The 25,743-nt window shown below is 39.9% G+C and overlaps 2 protein-coding genes across 3 annotated transcripts; one reads left to right on the plus strand and one right to left on the minus strand.

The window, feature by feature from the left end:
- The first annotated feature begins 996 nt into the window (after positions 1–996).
- LOC146305513 (glycoprotein hormone beta-5-like) lies at positions 997–3,574 on the plus strand. Of its 2 annotated transcripts, XM_084711622.1 has the most exons (3): positions 997–1,456; positions 2,310–2,511; positions 3,219–3,569. In XM_084711622.1, exons 2-3 carry the CDS (start codon positions 2,311–2,313, stop codon positions 3,405–3,407), a joined length of 390 nt encoding a protein of 129 aa, XP_084567748.1. In that variant the 5' UTR covers positions 997–1,456; position 2,310; the 3' UTR covers positions 3,408–3,569. The 2 variants fall into 2 exon arrangements, with proteins under 2 accessions (XP_084567748.1, XP_084567747.1); XM_084711621.1 differs by lacking the exon at positions 997–1,456 and having other exon boundaries at positions 3,219–3,574.
- Positions 3,575–5,867: 2,293 nt separating this feature from the next.
- Positions 5,868–6,881, minus strand: gpha2 (glycoprotein hormone subunit alpha 2). The gene is made up of 3 exons (XM_084712646.1): positions 6,761–6,881; positions 6,278–6,462; positions 5,868–5,972 (listed from the first exon to the last, which is right to left on the minus strand). Exons 1-3 carry the CDS (start codon positions 6,879–6,881, stop codon positions 5,868–5,870), a joined length of 411 nt encoding a protein of 136 aa, XP_084568772.1.
- Between the last annotated feature and the right edge of the window lie 18,862 nt (positions 6,882–25,743).

The following is a 25,743-nucleotide window of genomic DNA, read 5'->3' on the forward strand; positions in this document are numbered from 1 at the left end:
CAGCGGTGGGGGGGGTTTGAATGTAGAGAGGCTTACTACTGTACGTAACATTACAGGGGGGTGTAGAATGGAGAAAAAAAAACTATGTGCTAAAAATGAAACTTCACTTTGAGAAAACACTCTGGGAGTCTGTGCTGTTTCTTGTGTCACCTCTTTTGTCTCCTCAGTAATATGTGGTGGAAAGAAACCTGAAAACTCAAGTACAACTACTGTTACATCACTGTAATATTACTCAATTACAAGTAAAAGTACTGGCGTTAGAAAAATACTTAAGTAAAAGTACAAAGTACTCTTCTCAAAAACTACTCAGAGTATTAGTTACCTCTTAACTGCTGATGTTTAATCAGTTCCTCCAGGAAGTTGCGATGCTCCTCACCCAAATATCCTACATGTCCGCCTCAATTTTCAATTTTTTTGTGTGTATTTTTTATTTCTTTATTTAGTCACAGGTACTGAAATGAACACAAGGTTTCTCTTTGTTATTGACATCACTGCTCTGTGCACTTTTATACAGTATTTTATCATTTAGTTCCTGCTGTTTTGACTGAGTTTGATCTCCAAAAAGATTTAGCTTCTTTGAAAAAATGCCCCCCCCCCCCCCCAAGTGCACAAATAAAGCACACGTTGTTGGAATGTTTCTAATCCTGAACGTTTTTGGTTTTATTCTCCCTGAAACAGGTTGATTTTTGAATTATACAAACAAAAAGGCAACTTTTTTGGTCTGATTCACTGGAGCCATGTTCACGTGCACACACACACACACTGTCTGACCTGGGTGTGTGTGTGTTTTGACAGTGTGTGAACTGCAGCTCCAGTTGTTATTTAGGTTTGAAAACTTGTCACCATTCACTTCCATTGTCTGGGAGCTTTCCTGTGAAACTCCAGCAGTGTTTTTTCATTTTTGGGTGAACTATCCCTTTAAAATAAAGGCAGAGACAACACTTTTGCCAACGAAATCCAAAACCTAACATGATATCTAGTTTCCAATCATGATAACGATAAAATATCAGTTTATTTCCGAGCTCTGTTGTGTGGCGTCAGTGGTTTTAAATGACCCAGTAAGAGTTTAAAGTGTTCTGTCCCCTGTTTTCATATTACTAATCCTTTGTCTCATCACTGAGAGGAGGCCAAAGTTGAACAAAGAGCTTCATGCACACACACACACACACACTCTCATACACACTCACACACACAGAGAGAGATACAAGCTGAGGTTAAGAAAACATAGACAAGCATCAGTATTTTCCAGGGAGTCTCCATTATTTCTGGCTTGGGGTCTCTAATGGTATTTCATTGTAATTGCTATGATGTCAGAGTGTCCGTCCGCCCTAATGGGCTTCTAAAAACAACAACAAGGACAGATTGGTTCCATTCACTGGTTGTTGTCCGGGCAGAGACAGACACGCCGACAGAGAGTCCAGCAGCTCAAATCTCTGCAAGATCTTCAGCTGAGAAGGTGAGAACTGTTTTATTTATTATTTTTTAGATATAAGGCAGATAGCATTGCAGTTCTGATAATAATTAATTTTTAAGAGACTTCAGGAAGAAACAAAACTACAGCAGACTGTTTAACGCCACAGTTTGTGTAGTTTCATAGCCTATATGGAGCCATTGTTCTGACAGTGTGGCGTTAGTGGTCTCAGCGCTTATAAATGTGCTGTTGGTTGCAGAAAGTATTTTTATTTCAGTGTTGTATTTCTGAAACAAGTGAAGCAGCCTGCAGTCTGGATGAGCTGACATGATTCCAGTCTTTTAAGAGATTTGCTCGGGAGTAATTAAGCAGATGTCTCCAATAGTCGTAAAGAAACTGATTGAGATTGAGGGGGAAAAAAGTAAAACTAAGCAACTACACTGTCAGATTTGCAGTTTAAATGGCAATAAAAGGGTTGTTTTTTCATTTATTTTTGTTTTAGAGTAACAGTTTTATTTTTTCCCTTTATTTATTTATTTATTTTTTACAGAAATCTACTTTTTTTACAGTGTATAGGTCACCGGTGCTGTTGTCTGCAGTAGCCATAATGAACACTAGATGGCGTTATGAGTCATGGTGAATCACTGATCTGGAAGTCAGGTCTTTTGTGCATCATCTTCCCTTACTATATAAAATACTGTTAGTAAAATCTTTTACTATTGATTATCTATCCTGTATAAGAAACTGAACATTTTGATCTATTCTTCTTTTTAAAGGTAAAACAATAGAATTACGCTTTAGAATATTTTAAAATCTCATGACAAACAGCTCACTGATATTTTTGTAACATGACAAAAAGGTGATGTCTTTTTTTCTCTCTCTCTCTTTTTTTTTCCAGCATGCATCTCCATCCTTTGTCCCTCTCTTTCCTCCTCCTCCTGGTTGCCGGGACAGCTGCGGTGTGCGTCGCCGTGACAACCACACTCAACGGTTTCCGAGGCTGCGCGGTGCGAGAGTTCTCCTTCGTGGCCCAGAAGCCCGGCTGCAAGGGACTGCGCATCACCACAGAGGCCTGCTGGGGGCGCTGCCACACCTGGGAGGTAACAGTCAGACACACACACACACACACACACACACACACACACACACACACACACAGAGGAAAGTGACAGAACATCTCTGCTGGTGCCGTTTCTTCAAGCTTACGTCATTCTGTAACAGAACCGTAGGACATCATATAAATGATTAATGACCCAGGACTCGACCCAAACCACAAGAAGGCCGACGTCCCGTTTCTCAGCTCGTACCCGTGTGCCATCGTCATGAGAACCGGGAGGGTCGCTGAACTTTTACCGAACTGGTTCTAGTTTACAGCAACTCGGATTTCAGTGATTGAAAAACCAAATTTAGGGTCAGAAATTCAAAGTCTTAAAAGGAGAAAGAGCTCTGACTCAGCAACAACAGAGCTGACTCAGTCACGCTGCACTCTTAGAAATAAAGGTGCTAACCAGAACCATTCTTCTGCTTGTTCCCATAAGGAGAACAGTAATCCGGTTCCCTGGTAAACCCTCAAACATAAGATAGACTACGTTCTACGTAGAACCATCTGTGATCTCAACAATCCTTGAAGAGTTCTTAATGGAACCTCGAGTCTTTCGAAGAGCCTTGATGAAGATATTAGGTTCCAAAAGGTTTCCTGTAAAGAATCACATTTGTTTGTAGTTTTTTTTTAGGAAGGTACTTTTTTCAATGGAGAGCAAAGTAACCACCCGTGTGCATGTTTGTGTGTTTGTGTCGAACCCTGCAGAAACCCGTGCCGGATCCTCCGTACATCCACCGCCACCACCGCGTGTGTACGTACAGTCGTACCCGCCACATGACGGCCCGGCTGCCGGGCTGCCAGCCCGACGTCTCCCCTCTCTACCACTACCCCGTGGCCCTGCAGTGCCACTGTGCCGTCTGCTCCACGCAGGACACAGAGTGCGAGACCTTCTGATGATGATGATGATGATGATGATGTTATCAACAGGTTTTTTACTGATCTGAACGACTCTGAATAAAATGATGAAATCAAGACATTTGAGTCGGTGTGAGAGTTTCTGAGGGGGATGACAGCGCTGCTGGTAAGAACTGTCAGCAGAACAAAGATGCCAAACATACAGGAACAAAAAAAAGGTTTTTCTGTAGATGGAGGTCTGTAAAAGGACTGTACTTTTTAACTGCTGATGTTTAATCAGTTCCTCCAGGAAGTTGCGATGTTGATGATTCATGCAAACTCAACCAACCTCCATGAATTCTGCACAGAAGCTCCTCACACAAATATCGTACATGTCGGTCTCAGTGAACCACTGCCGTATTTATTTCATTTTTTGTAAAGAAAAGAAAAGGTTTGTTGTTTGTTTCTGACATCACTGCTCTGTGCACTTTTATATTTTATTTTTGTTCTTGCTGTTTTCACTGAGTTTGATCTCCAAAAAGATTATCTACCTCCCAAGTGCACAAATAAAGCATATTTTGTTAATTTTTTTCTAATCCCAAACCTTCTTGGTTTTGTTGTCCCTGAAATGAGTTTATTTTTGAATTATACAAACAAAAAAAGGCAACTTTTTGTTGTAATTTTCACTTTCTCCTGCAATTTCATTGCAAAATTACCTGAGAACATAGCAACATGTGTCAACAATCTCCCCGTAAAAAAACACTGTGGAACCCTGGAGGGACTGATTAATGAACGAATGGTGTAAATAAATAAAAAATAATTACTTTTCTTTGGGGTCAACTTGGCATTTTTGTGTAATAGTCTGTGTCTTTTCCTCATTCCTCATGTGTCAGCTGTTTTCCCCCTCATGTGTTTCATGTGGTTCCTCGTTCGTCTCTCTCTCTCTCTGTTTCTGGGCGTGACTCTCATCAGTCCTGCTGCCAATCCGCCAACACACCTGAAATTCATCCAGTAATCAATCCCGGCAGGATAAATACCGCGGCTCTGCAGTCCGGTCTCCACCAGATCATTCAGTCTACCTTGTGGTTCCACACCGCGACCTGCTTGCTGCTTCTTTGCTTTGTTTCCCTGTGCCTCAAATCCACACTCACCGCTCACCTGCCTGCCTCTCCATCCTGTCTACCAGTTTCCAGCCCTGCTCAGCCTGCTCCTGCTCGCTTTCACTGAAAATAAATCCACTTCAAACTGAACCGCTACCTGAAGCTCACTGTGGGGTCCGGCTTTCACCATGCTGCACAACATTTTGGTCCTTTAGGAGACTTTGATAACACCAGGTGAGCACTATGGAGACATTTTATGTTTGGAGTGTTCGCAGTGTTTTGTGGACTAAAAAACTAAACCAAAGTGCAAAGTGAGAAGAAATAAAAGATCATAAACCCACATAAATTGCTTTACAGTTGCAGAATAGAAATTTATTGAAATACAGTTTTCATCACAAACTATACAGTGCATTTGTTCTCTTTTCATTTCATTGACATTTCCAACATTCTTTTGTTTCATCAATAGATATTATTTACAAAATGTCCTTTAGTTCAAATTCATAAATATAAATAAATTTTGTACATTCTTTGGTCTTTTGTTTGTGTTTAGTGGTTATGGCAAAGAATGAAACTACTTGTTTATAAGACCTTTAATGCCGATTCCAAAGGCTGACTGACTGTTTTTGTTGAACACAAGTCAGTGAGAAGGTGATGTCATGTAATGTCCTCATTCATTCTGGCAGATTTCAAAATGTCAACGTGGGCTTGTGAGTTTGATTGATAGGAATCCTGAAGCCTCTGTGTGCTTTCACTTGCTACTGAGTCACTAAGTACGAAGCGGAGTGGGACTTTTTTTTCCTGTTTTTTTTTTTTTTTTTTTTTTTCTAGCTGCTTAGAAAGTCAAGTGTCTGCCAAGCCTGAAAGCAAAGTCTGTTTGAAGTGTGAGTGACAGAATGGTTTAGACAGGCTTTAACACAAATGTGTGTCAATCAAGTTTTCTAGAAAAACCTCCCTTACATCACATTTTACACGAGGACACGCACACACACAGACACGCACACACACAGACACACACACCTACACGAACAGCACATCTTTATAGACATTTAAAAAAAAAAGTGTGAATTTCCCATTTTAATTTGAAGGAGCTGGTTGTCTGATCCAGAGCAGATTTAGTCCACCTGAATGAATTTAGGAGATAATTTCCAGTCCATGTAGGTCTGCAGAGACCTTTTGATCATTTTCTGTCTACCTTCCTTTTATTCTTTGAGAACACAAATGAAGGAAACTCTTTTTTTTTGGCGGTAAATTTGCTTTCAGTTAAATAAATTCAAGTGGATTTTCTTAAAAGCAAGTCGACATAGACACAGACACTGAAACTCTTGTACCTCATTTACCAAAACTTTGTGCCGCTCAGCTGACTAAAGTGTAATCTGGTTCTTATCCTGGTGAACGTTTGGCAGCAGCATGTCTCGATGTGTCAGTAGCGGGACTTGCGGCACATGTCGCAGCGACACGCCTTCGCTGTCAGGATCTCTATTTCGTCGTGGTGGCGACCTCGAGGGCAGTCCAGGCGAACTTTGACCTGAGGGAAGACAAACCAGAAGACGTGAACAAATGTGTATAATGTGTATAAAATGGCTCACCCAAAAATGAAAATTCAAAAATGTTAAAAAACAACCCAACGGTTAGAAAGGTGAGTGAGAAGAGAAAAGTAGTGTTGGTTGCTAGGTAACAGACATAAAAGTGATGCTGGATCAAGTCCTAACCTGAGATAAGACTCCTAAAGCTAGTTTATTTGAAAAAAAAATCTTATCTTTGACTCTTCCTGTCTTAATGAAGCCACAGAGGCTGTTTTTTTTTTCTTTTTAACCAGCTCCGTCCCCTCACCTTAGCGTCCTTGCTGATGGTGCAGCATCGCGAGGCGGAGGTGATGTTGTGGGTGAAGTTGGAGGCCACCAGCACGGAGTACCTGGACGGGAAGGCGCTGGACTCGCAGTAGCCCACGCAGGCGTAGACCAGGTGGGTGCCTTTGCACGTGCCACGACGGTCGCTGCGGATGGTCACGTTGAAGGCTGGAGGCGGGAGAGAAGACAGAGGGATGAACGAGGGTGGAGGAAGTGAAGTGTGGTACGTGTATTTATGTAGCCTTATCAAAACAGACCACGCCACAGTATTTTATCACCATAAACTAGTCATAGTGGGGTACATAAAGGGGTAGTTCACACTAAAGTTAATATATGCAAATTTGGTTGGTCTAGTTCAAATGGTCTCCCCTGTGTTGCAACTGTCCCTAGTCTCCCCTGCTTTGTGCTCATCGTGAAAACGTGCACGTCATTCAGCACATTTTAAAATTGCAAACGTGTCGCTTACGGTGTAGGTGACAACCCGGGGTGGCGCCATCATAGCTCCAACCAATAGGAGAGAAGAACAGCAGCAGTGACATCACTGGTATGACCAGCAGGCAGAAATGTGAGGCCACGCACGGCGACATCTGGATGGCGACCTGGAGGATAGAAACGGCGTGCCAAAGTAAGTGAGATGTTACCGTATAAGACCAGAGAAAGAATGAACACACTGATTTGACAAAAGGGAGAAAAAAGAACTTTTTGACGTCTAAAATGAAGGCAGTTGCTATTTTCAACGGGGTGGAACAGCATATGTGGCTTATTTACACCTGGAGTGAATTAGTGAATGTGACTATTTACACCTGGATGCATACAGCCTAACATGGCAGAGACAACCAGGTGTCTGTAGCAAACTATGCTATTTGCACATGGGGTGTAAATGGGCAAAGTGGCTATTTACACCCAAACCAAACTGCAACTGAAAATATTAATAAATTAAAAGAGGTGAATAATAAGTAAACTTGTTAACACTTCTAATTTCACACTAAACTCAAAATTAAGGGGGTGTGGTGTGAGTTGCAAAATAGTTGCCGTGTGCCTATTCTCACCTGGGTGTAAATAGACGCTTAAAACACATAAAAGCCTTGCAAAAAGAAACACTTTTTGGTTGAATTCTTCACACTTCATACGCAACCTGTGCTGAGGTCATGAGCAGATATTTCTTATCTATTAGTCCAAACAGTCATTCAGGAAAATTAAAAGACCTTAATTGATATATATTTTTTTAAATTCTGAGCTGAAGACGCTGAAGAAGCTGCCACCTTCTTGAACACTTTTCACCTAACCTGAGGTGATCTTCTCCTGTTGAAATCAAAGCGTTGCCCTGAGCCCCTTCCTTCATCCACCGAGGTGATTTCCCATCATGCTCGCCCGCCTGTGTGTCACTCAGCTAATGTGAATAAAAACAATACTGCCTTTATCTTTTCAACCTGCCTCATTTAGCAGCTACCTGCTGACACACGTACTGTACGTGTACACAGTTTTAGCTCCCGCTGACATAATCAGATACTGTACATGGATAAAGCTCCTGCGTGTTTTTCACTCTGAGTGTGAACACGTATCATGTACGCGGGATCTGCTCACACACACTCCAACACGTGTGTAAACAATAAAGTCATGTTTTCCTGGGAATTTGGAGATCCTGACCCCTGCCCTCTAAAATGGCAGCTCTTTCCAGCTCCGCTTCCCTCCGACTGGAACGTTGGGTGATGGTGAAACGGCCCAGGGGACGCCATTAACGGCGCTGGCACGACCAAATTAACAGGTCAGGACTGTGTTAGTGTGTGTGTGCGTTTGAGTGTGTGTGAGGCCATTAACCCCGTGTCAGCTGGTGGGGAAATGCCCGGCTTTTTCCTCTTATGTGGGGTTTCCACGCCTGAAGGTTTGGTTTGTCTTGAGGAAAGTGGGTTGTAATATACGCTTCACCTCCGCTTTGGGAAGTGATAGTGGGAGGGGGGCTGGTGTTCAAGACCACCAATACAGCCTGAAGAAAAGTTAACGTGCTCATAACAAATTTCCGTACAAACAAACACCTTTTCAAAATCACGCTATTATGTGCACAGAAGGAACACGACGTGGACACACTGCCCGTCCTCAGATCACAAACCGCTGCTCCAAAATTTGGCATCTAATCATAAAACTGCTAAAAAAAATGCATCTTCATATGATTAAAATAAGTTTGAATTTTTAACTGCTGTCCTGGAAGTATCCAGACATTTGGCGAGTGAGAGGTGCAACAATTTTATTGTAAATCAACCAAATAATACTCTATTATCTTAAATTGATTTAACATTGTCTGAACAATTTAGTTTGGACCTCAAAGTTTAATCTGACAAGTTTATATGACTTGAAAAAATCTAGGAAATCAGTGGCCTTAAAAAAGTTAAGTACATTTAATTATTAGTTTACTTTATATCTACTTAAGATTAAATTTTAAATTGTTCTGACTTAAAACTACTGAGTCAAATTAACTTTATTAGACCTGTATCATTACTCACAAGTGTCCGAAACCTTTGCTGATTCTCCTTAAAACTAAACAAAATTTAATAGCAGTATTACAACATGTTGTGCATTATCTGTGCAGAGGTAAAAGATGTTGTGCAGCTTTAATGACAGAGAAAATATATTCTATAAATACCACAAATTCAACGGAGAAACATTCAGTCTCATCTACTGTCTCTTCATGTGACGTTTATGTTTGACCCTTTTAAAAAAGGAATAGTCGACCATCTATATAACAATAATGCTTAATTTTTTACAAACATACCGATTGTAGTTAAAATATAAGTCAGTTGAGTAGAGAGGAATTTCAAAATAAAACCCTCCAAACACAGCAAAACACATTTTGTCTCATCTACAGTCTTTGTTATTATGTTTCTGTATGATTAATTTGATTTTTTAAAGAATAACTACACATCGTCAGTGATCTTTATATAACAATAATGCTTAATTTTACAAAAATACAGATTATAATTAATGTAAAAGTAAGCTGAGTAGAGAGGAGTTTCAAAATAAAACCCTCCAAACACTACTGCCTTGCTATGTAACATTTCAGTATGATTAATTTAATTTTTTAAAGAATAATATGCATCATGCGTGATCTTTAACAGTAATGCTTAGTTTCACAAAAATGCAGATTGGCATGAAAGTAAAAACCCACAGTAGTGAGGAGTTTCAAAATAAAACTCTCCAAATGTGACAAAACTTTAATTTTTTTTTTGAAGAACAAGTAAAAGTTCTTAATATGATCAATTTGCACAACATTTTTAACATTAATTTAATTCATTAATATAAACACGAGTAAAAAGTCTGCAGGATCAGAAGGTAAAGAAATGTGGGACATAATGAGAGATAAAGGTGTAGTTTCTCCAACCTGAGAATTCTCTTCAAAAATCTCTCTTCAAAATAAGACTCACAGAACAATCAAAATCACAGGATTTAAAGGTCTATTCCACCAACATTCTGACTGATGCACTGAGTTTGATCACATGTGTAAAGAGCAGTCTTACCTGGAGACGCGGAGCAGGTGAGCGCAGCTTCTCGAGCGCAGGTCAGGTGTGTGTCGACTGACAGGTGTGAGCGTGAGTGTGTCTGCCCAGAGCGTCACGCAGAGATATAAGTAACACAGGTAAGAGCGGAGGCACTTATAGTCGAGGACACGCCCACAATTAGGGAGCTGGGAGTGCGTGTGTGTGTCTCTCTCTCCTCCGCTCTTTGTATCTGCATGCAAAAAATGTGAAATTCTCAAAAAAAAAAAAAAAAAAACGCCTTAAAATTCTTTGGTGTTTCTTCTGGAGTGCGTTAGCATCTTTGCGTCCCTTCGCCCTCCCCCTTCTCTGCTTTAAACCTTTAGGGGGGGGCCGCCGCTGTGACACAGAGGAAAACTAGATAGGTTTTCCACCACCACAATAGTAAGAACACACACAGCTTTACCCCACACGCACACAGAAAACGCACACACAATCACACAAAACTAACATTCTGATACACACTACAAGTGAACTAATAAGTGCACTGAATGGTGGACCTCACACACACACATGCACACACACACTCTGAGTTCGCCTGGGTTTTCCATTTGTGGCTGCAGGAGGAAGGGCAGGGTCGGGTCAGAAGATATTGTGGGTTCTGTGTGTGGCACATGATGGGTACATTGTGGGGGAACGCCTGGCTCTGCTTCTCGTCTCCCTCGTCCCGAGCGGAGGAAATCAGCTTAGCAACCGGCCCGTCCAAAAAACTCCAGCGGGTAAAGACATTCTTTTAATAGACTCTTTAAGATTATTTGTTGGACATTTGCAGCGGGATCCGGACACTTTGTGACATGTCACAAAGGTCGCGAAGTGCCAGATCAGACCGCAGATGACTGTGTGTAGTTCTTTAGGAGTCCGCAAGAAACTGGGTCCCAGGGCGAAGGAACAAATGTCTTTACTTGCTGGAACAGTAAGAATCAGAATGAGCTCCTCTGAGGTTACTTCAGTGTTCTTGGTTTTTTCGGACGGGCTGGGCTGGGAATCGTTGCTGCCGTGGGTCTGTAAAGCTCACAGATACTGGGCCTTTTAAATAAACAACTTGTCTTTCTTTGTGTTCTCGATTAAAGAACTCAAGGAACTCGCTAAATGATCAAATCACAGACAATCAAACGGCAGCTGGAGGTGAACCACTGCAGGTGATTTTAACTCCCAGATGCAAAATATTGCACTTTTTCCAACTTACATCAGCTCTGAATCAACTTTATATCTGTCACGTGTCTTCCAAAAAATGCAAAAAGCTCATTATGATCAACTGAACCATTGAAAAACAATCCCTGGAGGAAAAGCAACTGTAATAAGTAATTCATCCAGGAAACAACGGGACTTGATTGATGACTTTCAGCTTATTTCTGCACCGCAGAAATCTCATCCTATAAAGTCATTTCTGTCTAATGTTTAAGCCCTAAAACCTAATTTTCTTGAGGCAAGTGAAAAAACCCAGCCAGTACACGGTTTCCAAAAGAAATAAAATAGTTTTGAGTTTTCTATTTTCTAGAAATTAGTGAGAATGATGAGAATAAGGGAGGTCAATGCAGTAGAATCAAGAAAAACTTAACCAGAGCTCTTTGACAAAAGGTTGGATTGGTTAAACTGTGAGTCTGTGTGTGTGTCATCATGGCAAAATGTGGTCCTGAAGACGCCGACTGTTGCCACCACAGAGGCAGTTTTTTTGGTACTTCGCCAGGCGTTAATGTGTCCGTCTGTGGACAGATGTTAACACGATAGCATCACAACTGTGCATGATGCAGTGACAAAACCTGCAGGTCAGGTTTGAAGATGGCGTGGTCCGAGCAAGAGCGCTGGAGGTACAGTGGGGGGGGGTCATTTGCCCCCACGGTACTTTACGCCCCTGAAGTTGTTTGAAGTTGCAGGTACCTGAATCCCAGTTTCAGTTGTTCCGGCCCACTCTGAGACATTAGGTGATGTGCGTCACCGTGGAAAAATGTGGTCCTGGAGGCAGCGGGAACCACCACAGAAACAATTTTCAGCGCCTTGGCAGGTGTTTATATGTCTGTCTGTCTGTCCGCGGACAGATTTTGTCAACACGATAGCGTCACAACCGTTCAAGACGCAGCCGCAAAACTTTACAGATGTGTAGCTGAGGCTGAGTTTGAAGGATGGGTGTGGTCCGACCAAAGAGCACTGAATACTCATGTAATAATGTCGCAACATGTTGACGGGCTTTATGGATATTTCACTTGTTTCAGTCATTTCGAAGTACAACAGACAAAGATAAATAAAGAAAAAATGTTATTCGTCTGTGCTGTAGAGCTCCATTGTTGTCCAATAACTGTTTAAAAAACATCAATTTACTAAAGAGTCAGTTCAGATGCAGGTTTTCCTTTGCCATCCTAGAGGAAAAAATGAGGAGGGTCCTGTTTTAGGGTTAATAAATTACATATCAATTATCAAATTGTGCACAGGCTTGCACACTCGCAGACTCGCATTAAAGGTTAAAAGGTTAGAGAGCAGTGCCTGAAGACCTGAGGGCTGCAGAGAGTGTTGATATTTTTAAACTTTATCTATTTATTTATTGTGTATTTCTTATTATTGTATTGATAATTTTTATTAATCAGTTTTTCTAGTTGGCACATTCTTTTATTTTAACCATTGATTATTATTCTGTTTGCATGAAAAGTGCAATATAAATAAAGTCCAAACTCATTGATCGATTGATTTTTACCAGCAGGTTGTAGTGCTCACTTTATTATTGAGGATCAGGATACATGTTGTCGCTACACACACACACACACACACACACACACACACATTCTCACTCTCACTCTCACACACACACACTCACGCCTCAGAAGGAAAACACAATTATCATCTTATGGCCCCTCTACCCCAAACATTCCCAATCCAGTTATGTCAATGGAAAACGGAATGTGTGACATCATCACCTAAACCCCCCCACCTACACACACACACACACACACACACACACACACACACACACACACACAAACACACAAAACTATTAGTGTGTTGACTGTAAGTTGCACGGACGGGCCGAAATGTGTGTGTGTGTGTGTGTGTTTCCTCTGACTCCATGCCAACCAGAGAGAGAGAGAGAGAGAGAGAGAGAGAGAGAGAGGTAGAGAGACTATACATCTGAATGGCCTACAGCACCTCATCAGGAGACGTGAATGAACTTTGTTAGACTGGAGACGCACACACTCACACACACACACACATTTCTCCAGTGTGACTCAGCGGGGTGACTGATGTTTGTATCGCTCAGTGGCCCCGTCGCTCTCGGCTGCCGTGGCAACCGTGGCGTCTTGAATAACTATAATATCATTAATGTGTCCGCTTCCACTTCTGCCCTGTTATTTTAATCTCAGTGCGTACGTGTGTGTGTGTGCGTGTGTGTGAATGAAAGTATATGATGTGTGTGTTATTTCAAGTGCTATATATATGTGTGTGTGTGTGTGTGTGTGTATCATTATGTCTGACAGGATATTGTGTGTGTGGTCACAGTGTGTAAGTAGTGTAAGATAAATGATGTGTGTGTTATTTTGGGCTCTATGACAATATAAGGAGAGGATTAGACAAAGTTTTCCTGTTTCTAAGATGATGTTTTGGTCCAGCTGACCCATTTACCCCCCAAATATAAACACACTCGCGCTGGCGTGGACACGTGCATGCAGACACACACGTACCTTTCAACTTAATCGATAACTTTGTTATCCAGGCGTGAGCCTGGAGGGGATCATGCGATCGCTTGCCTGTGTGCGCATGTGACCAGCAGAGTTGAAGCTTGTCCGCAGCTAATCTCAAATACTACTGGACTGATCAAGCTAAATTTTTTGGTGCACATTCGTGACTGTGTGCAGAACGACCTCTGTGTATCACAACTTTTTTTTAAAAACTTGAAAAACCCTTTTTTGTGCAGCTCCATTATGTTTTCAGGTCATCCAGTTCTCTTCATTTCTTCAGACTCTGCACGAATGACCACTTGGACTCGGTAACAAAGTACATTCACTTGAGTACATTTTTTGAGTATCTGTACTTTACTTGAGCATTTCTTCTTTTTTGGGAAACTTATATTGTACTTTTGACTCCACTCCATTTCTAGGATGGTTGTCGTTACTCCTTACTTTTAGTCTAAGCATAACTTTGAAGTCAGTTGTCGCTGTTTTTCCTTTTCTAAAATGTGATTGGCCTCACGCTGTGTTCCTCACAGAAGGAAACCAATCACAGTACCCGCTCTCGACTGAGATTGATGTAAAAACAGAAATTCATCATCCAGGTGCTTTGTGACAAGAACAAGCAAGCTCTCCCTCTGTCATTCAAATAAAACTCAGTAATGATGACGGCAGGAGAAAGACAAAATGAATTCTCAAGATGTTATTATAATTAGAAAAAGATAAATAATTCATGGTAGGCTTTTAATGTTGGATTGTTTTTATCAGGGTGAAAAATGCAGCATAATTAATGTATATACTGCTATTTAACAGACTTGGAGAACTTCTTACAGTTGACTTCGATCTCATTTTATGTGGTGATTTTAATACAGTTACATCAGAAAATGACAACAGCTGTCCTTTTTGTTGTTGTAGTTTTTATAGGTGTTTCTATAGACTTTGTGAGGCAGAGTTGTTCTACAAGGAAGTCAGTACATCATCAGGTGGTTTCAGATTTACAAGGTTCAGTAAATGCACCATGAAAACAATACAGCAATGTACAGATATTAGAAAATGTACTTCGTAATTTGTACTTCTGAATACTTAAGTATTTTTAAAATCAAGAACTCTAGTACTTTAAATCAAGTAACATTTTGACTGAGCAACTTTCACTTGTAGTTGAGTAATATTTGACCAGGAGTATTTATACTTTGACTCAAGTTTCGGGGTTCAGTACTTTGTCCTCCACTGCTCAAAGATGAACTGGTCACAGAAGAATTCATACGCTAATTATGACAACATTTCACACAAAATATCTAAAAGGATGCAAGCAGTGTTGGAGAGTACAGACTAACATGTAACTAGTTACATGTAACCTATAAACTGTAATCTGTGATTAAATTACACTTACTAATCAAAATGTTGGTGATTACAAAGCAGTTAAATTCAAATACTATTTTTCTTGCTGGAAATCTGTACTTTGAGTGCACTCATCTACTTTAATCCCCCCAATTTTTTTTTTTTTTTTTTTGCAAATTTAAGTGGGGTTACAAACGACAGCTCTTAATATGCAAACACACACACACACACACACACACACACACACACACACACACACACACAAAGACAGAACACTTAGCTAATTTAGATTGACAGGAGGAAAGTGGAGTTTCCACAAGGTGATACTCACTGAAGCTCAAGGTGAGCACTTATGAGGACACACACACACACACACACACACACACACACACACACACAGAGTGAATGGAGTGGAAATATTTAGAAAGAGCCAGCATTGTCTCGAACATTTACCAGAATAAAGCCTTGGAATGTGTTCCTGTGAATTCATCTGACAGTCGGCATGACGAGGAGGGAAGATGTGAGCGTTTGGATTAAACTGGTTCCTGCTTATTCAGGCTTTACATAACAGAACCGCCAAAAAACTATATTAAAACACGCAAAGAAAAAAAAAAGATTAATGCAGAATGATTATACAAGTAGTGCCACTGCCAAGACGTGGGATGTAATCTATTATTGTATAGCATTTGCGTGAATTCAATCCCTAAAACAAACTGTTTAAAGCTTAATTATAAAAATAGATAGTTCTGGTTCTTGATCACGATTGGCTGAGCCACGTTCGAAGCCATTGTAAAATACTCTATAAACAAAGGGTGGATATTTCATGCCACGATTAGTGGAGACAAAAAACGTGTTCCAGTTAGAACTACAATGAGGGGTTTCATGAGTCGGTACATTATAGCTGCATTAAAAAGGTATTAATGAGAGCAGAACAAGTGATGCAAAACTTAATTTCTATGGTAACTGTTTACTTTTGTATGCAGTAATTGGTTACATAATTCAGTTATTCTAGAGAGGTAACTATTAGCTGTAATTAATTACTAAAATTCAAGGTGAGGTGTACAGGTTTAGGGGGGAACCGCTGCCAGAGGAGTGCTGACTAAGATTACAACACACTGTTTCGTGTCTGTAATTAGCACAGATGCTTGGTCACAAGTCTCACTAACTTTGACTAGATGCTGACAGACAACAGTGGTTATGTTTAAAGGGATAGTTCACCCAAGTTAAAATAAAAAGTCTCCGTACTGCAGAAGAAGTGCAGAACACACACGATTAATGCAACTGTAGGCTCATTCTATAAGGCAGCTACTGTGTCTCATTATCACCATTAAAGAGACGACATTTAAAATTGCGATGCTTTCAATGCAGAGATACTTTTGTCAGCATTTTATGTGCCTAAGGACATCTGGTGTCTCAGCTTGTCTCAACAGATATTTTACAGGGATATTGTGATTTCTGGGTTTATAATAGCTGGATTTCCCCGATCCACTTTAATCTATGACAACCTTATTCTTTTAGACATATGGCTCCGATTAGCTCCTGTCTCTCCTGTGGGTGTAAAAGCCAATCAAATCCACAAATAAGACAATGGCATCACCGTCCTATCCATGGGTATGAGTCTTGATGTGGGCAGATTAATTTATTTTCTAGTTCTAGTTGTCAGCTTTTGTTATAACATGGCAGCAGGACTCGGTTGGTGTCTTTATGGCTGGCGTGGCTGCTCAGTGTTCCTCCTTACTGCCCAGGGTCTGCATTTTCTCCGTCCTCATCGACCTCCTCTTTGTCCTGATGTGTCCCGAGATGCGCTGCACTCGGAGTCCCTCTGACCGTGTTGACACCTGATTTCTGCTGGGGTTTGTCAAACCCCTCGGCCCTTTTCTGTGGGGGACAATTAGAAGAAATTAAGATCATAGTGAAAATAGAAGGCCGCCCACCCAGGAGCCTGGTTCTGCCGCTTCAAAGGGAGTTTTTCCTCAACACTCTCGCCTCATAGAGCTCACTCATGGTGGGAACTTTTGGCTCTCTGTAAATAACTGTGCCACCTTTCTAGACCTGCTCTAGACAATAAAACTGTCCTGACATTTCAGTTGTGTGTGCAGCCTTTTCAGAACTAAAAGTCAACCATGAAACCAAGTAACCATGAAATTATGAAACCATTTGATTAGTCGATTAGTTGATTAGACCAACTCATGACTGTATCTTAGTTAGCCAGCTAATAAAATCTACTCCTTAAATTTGAAAAAAAAAAAAAAAGCCACCAGTTAAATTGTTGCGCGCTGCTTATAAGATGCCCGCTGTTGTCGTCCATCTGAGGTTGAGGACCCCGTTGTTAGCATGAATTTTTAGAGCTAAATCTGGCACTGATATTACCGTAAACTGCGTATGTGTCTTGCTAGAACGGAAACTAAAAAGGCGCACTGTCAGTGTCTTCATGAGCTTGACTTTAAAAGGAATTAATTCATAAAAATGTGCATTATAAATAATTTCTCAGGGTCTTTTGTGCGATGAGAACATACGTGCATGCTTGACGATCACTGTCATTGTTTAAATCCCTTTCAAAGCTTGTAGACTCGTGTTGGCATTTCCTTCTTAGAAAATAAATAACTCAATGGGCTGACATAATTAGTTTAAATCATTTTTTCCACTTGAAACAAATGTGAGGGGGAAAAAAAAGGAAAGCTGGAGAAGCAAGAGGCAGAAAAAAAAAAGTTAGAGTGGACAAGTGTAAAAAAAAAAAAAAAAAAAGAAGCACAGGATCAGATGAGATGAAGGGCCGTGGAGGAAAACAGAGCGGGGCGGAGGGTAATTTTGGGACTTTGTTGCTAATCAAACTGAAGCACATCACCAGAAACACACACACACTCTCTCACACACACAATTACACAGAAACACGTTCACTTTCTGTCTGATGTAATGCTATTATTAACCTTAATCGCAGCTGTTATCCTACCTGTCTGCACTAATATTAGCCCGGGGCTACAATAAAGACAGAAATGCTACAAGTGTGTGTTTATATACGTGGTAGAGAGGAAACGAAAAAGGTGTTATGAGACTGAAATTGGAAGACGAATCCTTGGAACCAATTATTTCTAAACAACTGTGGGCTGAGATGACCTCCTCGTTTGACATTTACGAGAGTCACAAATCATTTAACCAGTTAAATGTGATGAGTGAAAGACTGAACTGAACGGATAAATGAAAAGAATCGCCTTGTCAGCGTGTCCTGGAGCTTCCTTGACCTCATCGTCTGCATGTGGGTTGTTCACGTGCAGCCTGTTGAACGTTGGACACGGCCGACTTTATTCTTACATTAACAGAACAATCCCTGTTTTGAATTTCTCAAAGTGTGGTTCATTAATGATCGGCAAATAAAACTGCGCTCCTTGGTACAAGAGACGCACACGAGGAGTGTTTCTTATTTACTTTTACATTTTCTTTTCTTGATTCTTTGATTCTTAGTCTGCAGTGATTATATGAAAACACAGTAAAGGAACACTAGATAAAGAAATCTAAGGATTTGTCACCAGAGAGAAAATCCTGCGTAATTTGCCTTTAAATTAAAACGGAATAAAAGAAATTATACAATTTGCATATCAGGATAATGATATGCATGTCGTTCCCTCAAAACTCTCTCCCCATTTCCTGTCATATCTTTAGCTGTAAAACTAAACTGTGTAAACACAAGAATTAACGTGATTTGGGGCATTAAAAAAACAATTTATATTCTAACTGAGCACCGATAATGTTAGTGTAAGGCAAAGCTGTTTAACTGCGATGCTGTCAAAACTACCCAAACCACATCCCATCCTGCCTGAGATACTGGACAGCAGCAGAGAACCATGAAAATTCAGCAGCAGCCCTCAGAGCTTCAGCTCCACGCATCTAAAATTCATAGAGAGGCAGACCATCAGGGCGAAGGCCTCTGAGAAGGAAAACTGAACCCTGAGCGCCAAGGTCGCAGGCAAGAATAAGACATGAGAACACTGCAGAAGAGGCCCGCCTCGGAGTGGAAAAAAAGTTAGAGCAAACTCTACCGAGGGAGAAACAAGAAGGCCGACGAGATGTTTCTGGTTCAGCCGGAGGCAGAAAGTGCAGACGAGCACGTAGTCATGGCTGTCTGGATCCAGACTGGGCACCAGCGGCCTCCTCGGGACTCTACATGAGGGCCAGCGGGCCATCAAGGAGAAAGAGAGCGAGTGGACGAAGAGCAGGACTGACATGTGGGCAAGATTTTTCTTCTGAAGACGAACTTAAATCAACGCCCTGATCCTGATCCTGATCGGGTAGCAAAGAAAGTTAAAAACAAAACATGGTTCCTACTTCTGAGCACATTCTTTCATTTTGTTAGCAAATAACCCGAGCTTCGCCCATTTTATACTAACTTCTGTCTTTTAATCCTAACTATTAATGTTGGTTCGGTGGCCCAAAGTTTTATCCCCATACTGTGATCCTCTGCCGACCTTACAGCTCCAAAAACATCCCGATTCCTTCGTGGCTTTCAGTTCAATATTCTTCAAAAAACAGCGAATAGTGCTTGTGACGGGCTAGCTACCAATATGTCTGGGCTACTGAAGTCTTGGTTTACTAAGCCGACCCAAACTGCTAACATTATCCTTACAGTTGAAACCAGAAACACAAAAGGCAAAACACAAACACACAAAATAAAACAAAAACAAAAAGTTTAGGAGTGAATGGGAGCCGGGGTTTAAGTGGCTACCCAACTTTTTTTAGAGCACATTGCAGGCATCAAATTAAGAATTAGTGTTTATAAGTTTATCAGTTTGAGCATTAAATATCTTTTCTTTGTGCTGCAATCAATTAAATATAAGCTGAAAAGCATTTGCAAATCATTGCATTCTCCTTTTATTTGCTTTTTTACACAGCTTCCCAACTTTTCTGCAATTTGGGGCACCAAAAATGTGCGTTGGCCACCAAATTTAGGGGCTGGACGGCCTGTTAAACATATTAGCGTCCATCCTTTCTGTTCGCTCTGTGGATTAAAAGAATCGCACCACAGTCAAGAACAGGAAAAAGTGTTGAGAACAAATATAAAAGCTGTCACTTTCTGCGTCCACACTTGTTTGAGTGAAACTCATTCTTTTCTGTTCCCCCTTTTTTTCCAGCAGGTTTAACACAAAAACAAACCATCTGTCTCTCCGGGGCATCGTGGAGACACACACACACACACACACACACACACACACACACACACACACACACACTGGTGAATGCCGTCAGTGATGCAGCACTATGTGGGAAGCCTCTGAGGAAAAAAAAGACGCTGCTGACTGTGTGTGTGTGTGTGTGTGTGTGTGTGTGTGTGTGTGTGAACTTGTACCTGTGTGTGTTTCTGTGTGACACCTCTGTAAGGACATGTTGTAAATGTAATGGTCAATGTGGTGAATATAATTCAATGAGAATTGCTCAATGAAACTTGATTTCCTGTGAACGTGTAATGATGCTTGAGGGCCTGATGTTTTCAGGATGTTTACACAGTTTGTGCATCTGAGTGTGTTTCTCAAACTCAGAAAGGAGACAATTCTGTTTATATAAGTTAAACACAGACTCGGTGGAGGCAGCAACTTTGTGTGTGTGTGTGTGTGTGTGTGAGAGAGAGAGAGAGTGTGTGTGCATTTTAAATAATAATTTTCGCCCCACTGATCTGACTGTCAGTGTGATTGAGGTGGCGCCCGTTCGCCTCTTGTCTGTTTCATAACTGTGGGAATCACTGGAGCGTGTGTGTGTGTGTGTGTGTGTGTGTGTGTGTGTGTGTGTGTGAAACAGGCCAGTTGTCAGAATGGATGTTTTAGTGATTTTATGAATAAGGACATTTATTTTCATTTCTACACGTTGTGCGTACAGGTGTCTGCGTGTGGACGTGCGTAATGTTGGGGCGAACAAGCTTCCTCTCATTGCTCCCATCATCCTCGGTGGCTCATTATCCACATCGCCGCTCTTAAAACAATGTTCGCACTGAAGAGGACTTGAGAAAACAGGCAGTGACAGCTCTGCAAATCAAATGTCCGTACCTGCTTTTGTCAGTTTACATTACAGCTCACTGCAATCCACGATGAAGCGAGTGACTCCTGCTGCATTTCTGCATTTTCACCAAATTTAAATTTATCAGTTCATCAGAGTCGAGTGACATGATTTGAACTCCAGTGAGACTAAAGTCAAAATCAAAATATGCTCACAACCACACTTGGACTGTAACAACGACTCGAGGAAATACTTGGATTTGAGTCTTTTGACTTGAAAATACTTGAAAGTGTAAAGATTAAAAGTATGTTATTATAAAGGTTTGCAAGATGTTAATTAATTCCTGAATTAACTTAATACTCTACGATAACACTCAAAATCAGACAGCATCCAATGAAGTTACAGCAAAAAATCATGAAGACCTAATGCAACACTACGAGGGATGATAACAATTAAATTTGAAATATAACAGATTATTTTCATGAGCATGTTCAGTGGAAATAAAGCTTTGATTGAGGGGAAATAATGCATTTGGTATTGTTTGATACAAGTTTTATATATTTTAATAATGACAAATCAATTAATTGATCATTTATGTTACCAATGCTCGATTAAGGAAAGTGCTCACAATTTGCAAGCCTATAAACCCTAAGCGCTGAGCTTCAGTTGGAAAAATTATACATATATATATTGTACTGTAAGACGGTCAAAAAACAAACTGCAGTTTGCAAAACACGAGGGTCAAAAAATCACAGATGGACACACAACAACGTCCAACTTTGTTCGACCTTCGAAACTGCACAAAGAACAGTAAGTTAAGGCCAATGTTAACAAAGTTAGCGAGCTAATGCTTAGCTAACGTTAGCTTTACAGCAAAGTAAGATTCTAGCAACTTACTCTTATATTATACCTTACACCATAACTTCAGCTATTGTACTCTAACATAAAATATCTGCAGGAAAATGAAGAAATATGTGAAATATGTGCATTACACCACTATATACCACAATATATAACAACTGTAAAGAAAAATATTAATATAAGACCACAGAGTCATAACTATCAGACTCACCACTATCATGATTATGATCCCAGGTACAAAAATGCATTTAACAATCAGTGTCATATTTTATTGGAAATTTTATTTTGTTAGAATATAAATAATAATACCTTCAGATTCTCAGATACAGAACAATAATGTAAAGAATAACCGTAAAAGGTACAACATGATTTTATATCATTACCAGACTAAAGATTTTTTATCATATTTGTCATTATTCTGCTTTTTAAAACTAAAATGATCAGATAAAATGGAAGTTACTGCATTTTCTTTTGTTATGACCCAGTGTGTTTTGGTAAGCTCTGCAAAGGCAGAATAAAGTCATTTCCAAACGAGGGTCAAAGGTCAAATCAGAGGTCAGGATTATTATGTAAAAACAATAACCTGGTATAAAGCTATAAAACTGCCAAATATCCAATTATCTGCCTGCAACAAGAAAACTTAAAAGTCATTTTTCTGAGTTCTGCACTCTGGGAAGTTACTGCCTTGTTCCTCTGTAGGGCAGAGAAGTGAAGCTGAACTCTCACCTGACCACAGAAACTCTGCTGTCAGCCTCTGAGTCCTGATGAAGTCCTTTATTATGGCCCCCTCTGGTGGTAAATCTGTTTTACGGCGCTTTGACTGCGGCTCAGAGACACAGGAGGTTTGATGTGCAACCTTTTTCTCCTACAACACACAGCAGCGTTCAGTGTAAGACACAGAGACAATATAAAACAATCCAACACAACAGCCTGGCAACAAATGGCACTTTAGCGAAGCTGGTAATGTGCTGCATCCTCTGATCATTTTCTGACCAAACAGCTAATTGATCAGGGGGAAAACTTATTGCCAGACTGATCACAAACATGTGAAAACCTATTTTTCAACTGACAAGATTGCGACAGGATCGGTTTGACTGCTGAGCACAAATGTCAGGCAGTAAGACGATAAAACGCTGAAGTGCTGCTGAGTCTTGAGTATCAAAAATATGAGGTCTGCTGCAAAGAGTCTTCTTCAGTCACAAGAAAATGGCTTCAAGGCATCCCAGGATCAATTAGGATTTTTATTCCAGGACGTTATCCCCGAATGAAAGCAGACAGATCCTGTGGGGCCTCAGATCCTCTTGCTTTTGCAGATGAAAGGAAACGTCAAGACAAGCTTAGGTAACACATCCGAACACATAACAGTAGCCGTTACAGGCGGTTCGGCATTAAAAGAACTGAGTTAAAACAAAGAAAAAAAACAGATCAATGCTTCCTCTCTTGCCCGCAGCTCAGCCGTTTTCACGTTTTGTAAAGCTTTGAAGAATTAAATCTTGAGGGGAGAAAAGAGAAGGGAAGAACGGACGGAACAAATGAGTGGATGCAACGTGGATCGATAAGTCTTTCTCCTGCTGGTGAACAGTTTCTTTTGTGCTTGTGCAGTTTAATCCAGAGTCTAGTCTCTGTTCAAGTTTGGTCTTCTCCTCAAACTGCAGGAGCCTAAATCCAATTCATTGATTTTTGGTTATAAAAATTAAGTAATAACTAAGTTATTTTAAAAACAGTTTAACAGTAATGTAAGTTATTTGATTTAGAAGGAATAAAAAGGCATATTTAGGTATTTTCAGTTCATATGTGCAATATTGCAATAAGTTAAGACTTTAAAATGCAAGTGGATTGTTTAAAATTGATAAAAATGTAATATGTGATATTTGTAATGGATGGGACCATATAATAGTTTCAACTGTCTCGGGCTTGAACAATAATATCAATATTATGTGCAATATTACTTTTTCAACATAATGTGCGATATTAAATTCAATATCATACGACATATTACTTTCTATTTTGGTTTACTTTTTTACTTATGTCAAGAGGTGCAACAACAGGTGATTAATCAATTAGTTGTCAACTATTAAATTAATCTCCAACTATTTTGATTATTGTTTCAAATCATTTTTTAACAAGAGAATGCACAAGTTATCTGATTTCAGCATCTCAAATGTTAATATTTCCTGATTTCTTTACTCCTCTGTGACAGTAAACTGAATATCTTTAGGTTGAGGACAAAACAAGACATCTGAGGACGTCATCTTGGGAGACAGTGATCAGTTAATCGAGAAAATGATTAGATTAATTGTTGAGTAAAATAATCTTACAACTGTTAATGTATTCTATTAGGTGCTGTTTTTTTTTGCATTCACTCCCTATAAATATACATTATTATAAGCTTTTATTTATATTTAATCCTAATCTATTCTGAGTTTAATTATCTGTATATGTGTTATATATGTGTGTAGCATGAAGGGACAAAAACTTTGTGTTTGTTGTGCAATGCTGTGTTGTGTAGTGGTAATAAATTAATAATATAGTGATAATTGATGGATATTTTGGTTCAATTGGAAACCAAAACTAAAACAAAATTGCCGTAAACATCACAGAAAATGTTGTTAGCTAGATAGGACACGTTTAACATACAGTTAAGAGTTAATATGCTCTTGCAAAAACTTGTAAATCAGAAAATTGTTGGTTATTTCGCTCTTAAAATTACCGTAATGTCTGCAGAAAATGGCGGCCATGAAATTTGTAAGTCCTCTTTAAAACGAACTTTACTGTCCAGCGGGACACTAACAGTTAAAAACCAAACTGTCAATCAAAAGCTGGACTCTCCTCTAGATACGCTGAACGTGGCTAATTCCCGCCTTCTGCTCGCATGTCCTCCCTTGATTGGCTAACTTTTCTTCCAATCAGCGGCGTCAGAGCAGGTGTCATTCGGTGTCACTATGGTGACGGCGTGAACCGCCCAAAATGGGTCGTGTTTTGAAAGGGAACCCAGGATTTGCAAATGTCTCGCGAGATTTGGAGGCGTTAGCGCGTCACTGGGCACGTTTTATTAAATAATTACGTCTTATAATGTGACAGTTTAGGTCTGGGGTACGTTTTTGGACAAAAAAAAAAAAACACCTGGTAAGATTCACGGAAACGTCATGGTTTGGGTTAAAATGTTCACTCTCGCGAGATCTTTCGCGGGTCTGGGGTTTCCTTCTCCACACGACCCCAAACTGTCATATGACCATGAACGGAGCACGTGTAGTACGGAAGAGGCGGTTGTTAACTCTCTTCTCTGTAGCAAAGTTTGAAGGTATGTTTGACTTTTTTTTTGTTTGTTTGTTGTTTTTAGTCTTGGCGTTTACTGTCATTGACATTTTCTATGATATATGAATAGACGACAGATCGTTGCTTGTTTAAACGTACCTCAACTTCAAAAGAATTCAGATGAAGGGGGCAAAAGGTGAAATGAAAGTATTTATTATGTGTAATGGCGACGTTACGACATTAACAAGGCTGCAGGACACCAGGTGCATTGTGACGGTACAGCGTTTTAATGCTACATCTTTCTAACTCGTACTTCATATAAACTTAGTGAATGATTAACAAATGGTTAATCTACCCCCAAAACACAATTTTAAAATCAGTTGTGATCTTTCTGCATGTGTCATCTGTAATACTAACACATGAACAACTGTACATTTATTTTATGAATGCATACATGTTGCATATATATGCCACAAAAATGTTTCTTGATATGTTATGTGGGACTAACATTAGTTTACAATGAATTAGATATTATTATCATGGGAGAAATTATTTGGGTAGAACTAATGTTTTATTCTAAATCTTTTTTTTTTTTTTAATATTCACCAGGGAAATAAAACTGTATTTAATTTGAAACACTAAAAAGGACTAACAAATCAGAAACCTCTCTTTAATATAAATATGTATGTGCCCTCTTCATTTTGCTCTTCTTTGTTATCATTAACTGTATTGCTTTTGTATAATTCTTGTATAATTGTATATAATACTCATTTCTCACTCAACTCCCTCCCTCTCTTTAATAGTGCTGCACAAAATCATTCAAACAGGATACAGAG

The sequence above is a fragment of the Lutjanus erythropterus genome, chromosome 23 (assembly GCF_056507025.1).
Source record: "Lutjanus erythropterus isolate fLutEry1 chromosome 23, fLutEry1.hap2, whole genome shotgun sequence".
In the NCBI taxonomy this organism is placed as follows: Eukaryota; Metazoa; Chordata; class Actinopteri; order Lutjaniformes; family Lutjanidae; genus Lutjanus; species Lutjanus erythropterus.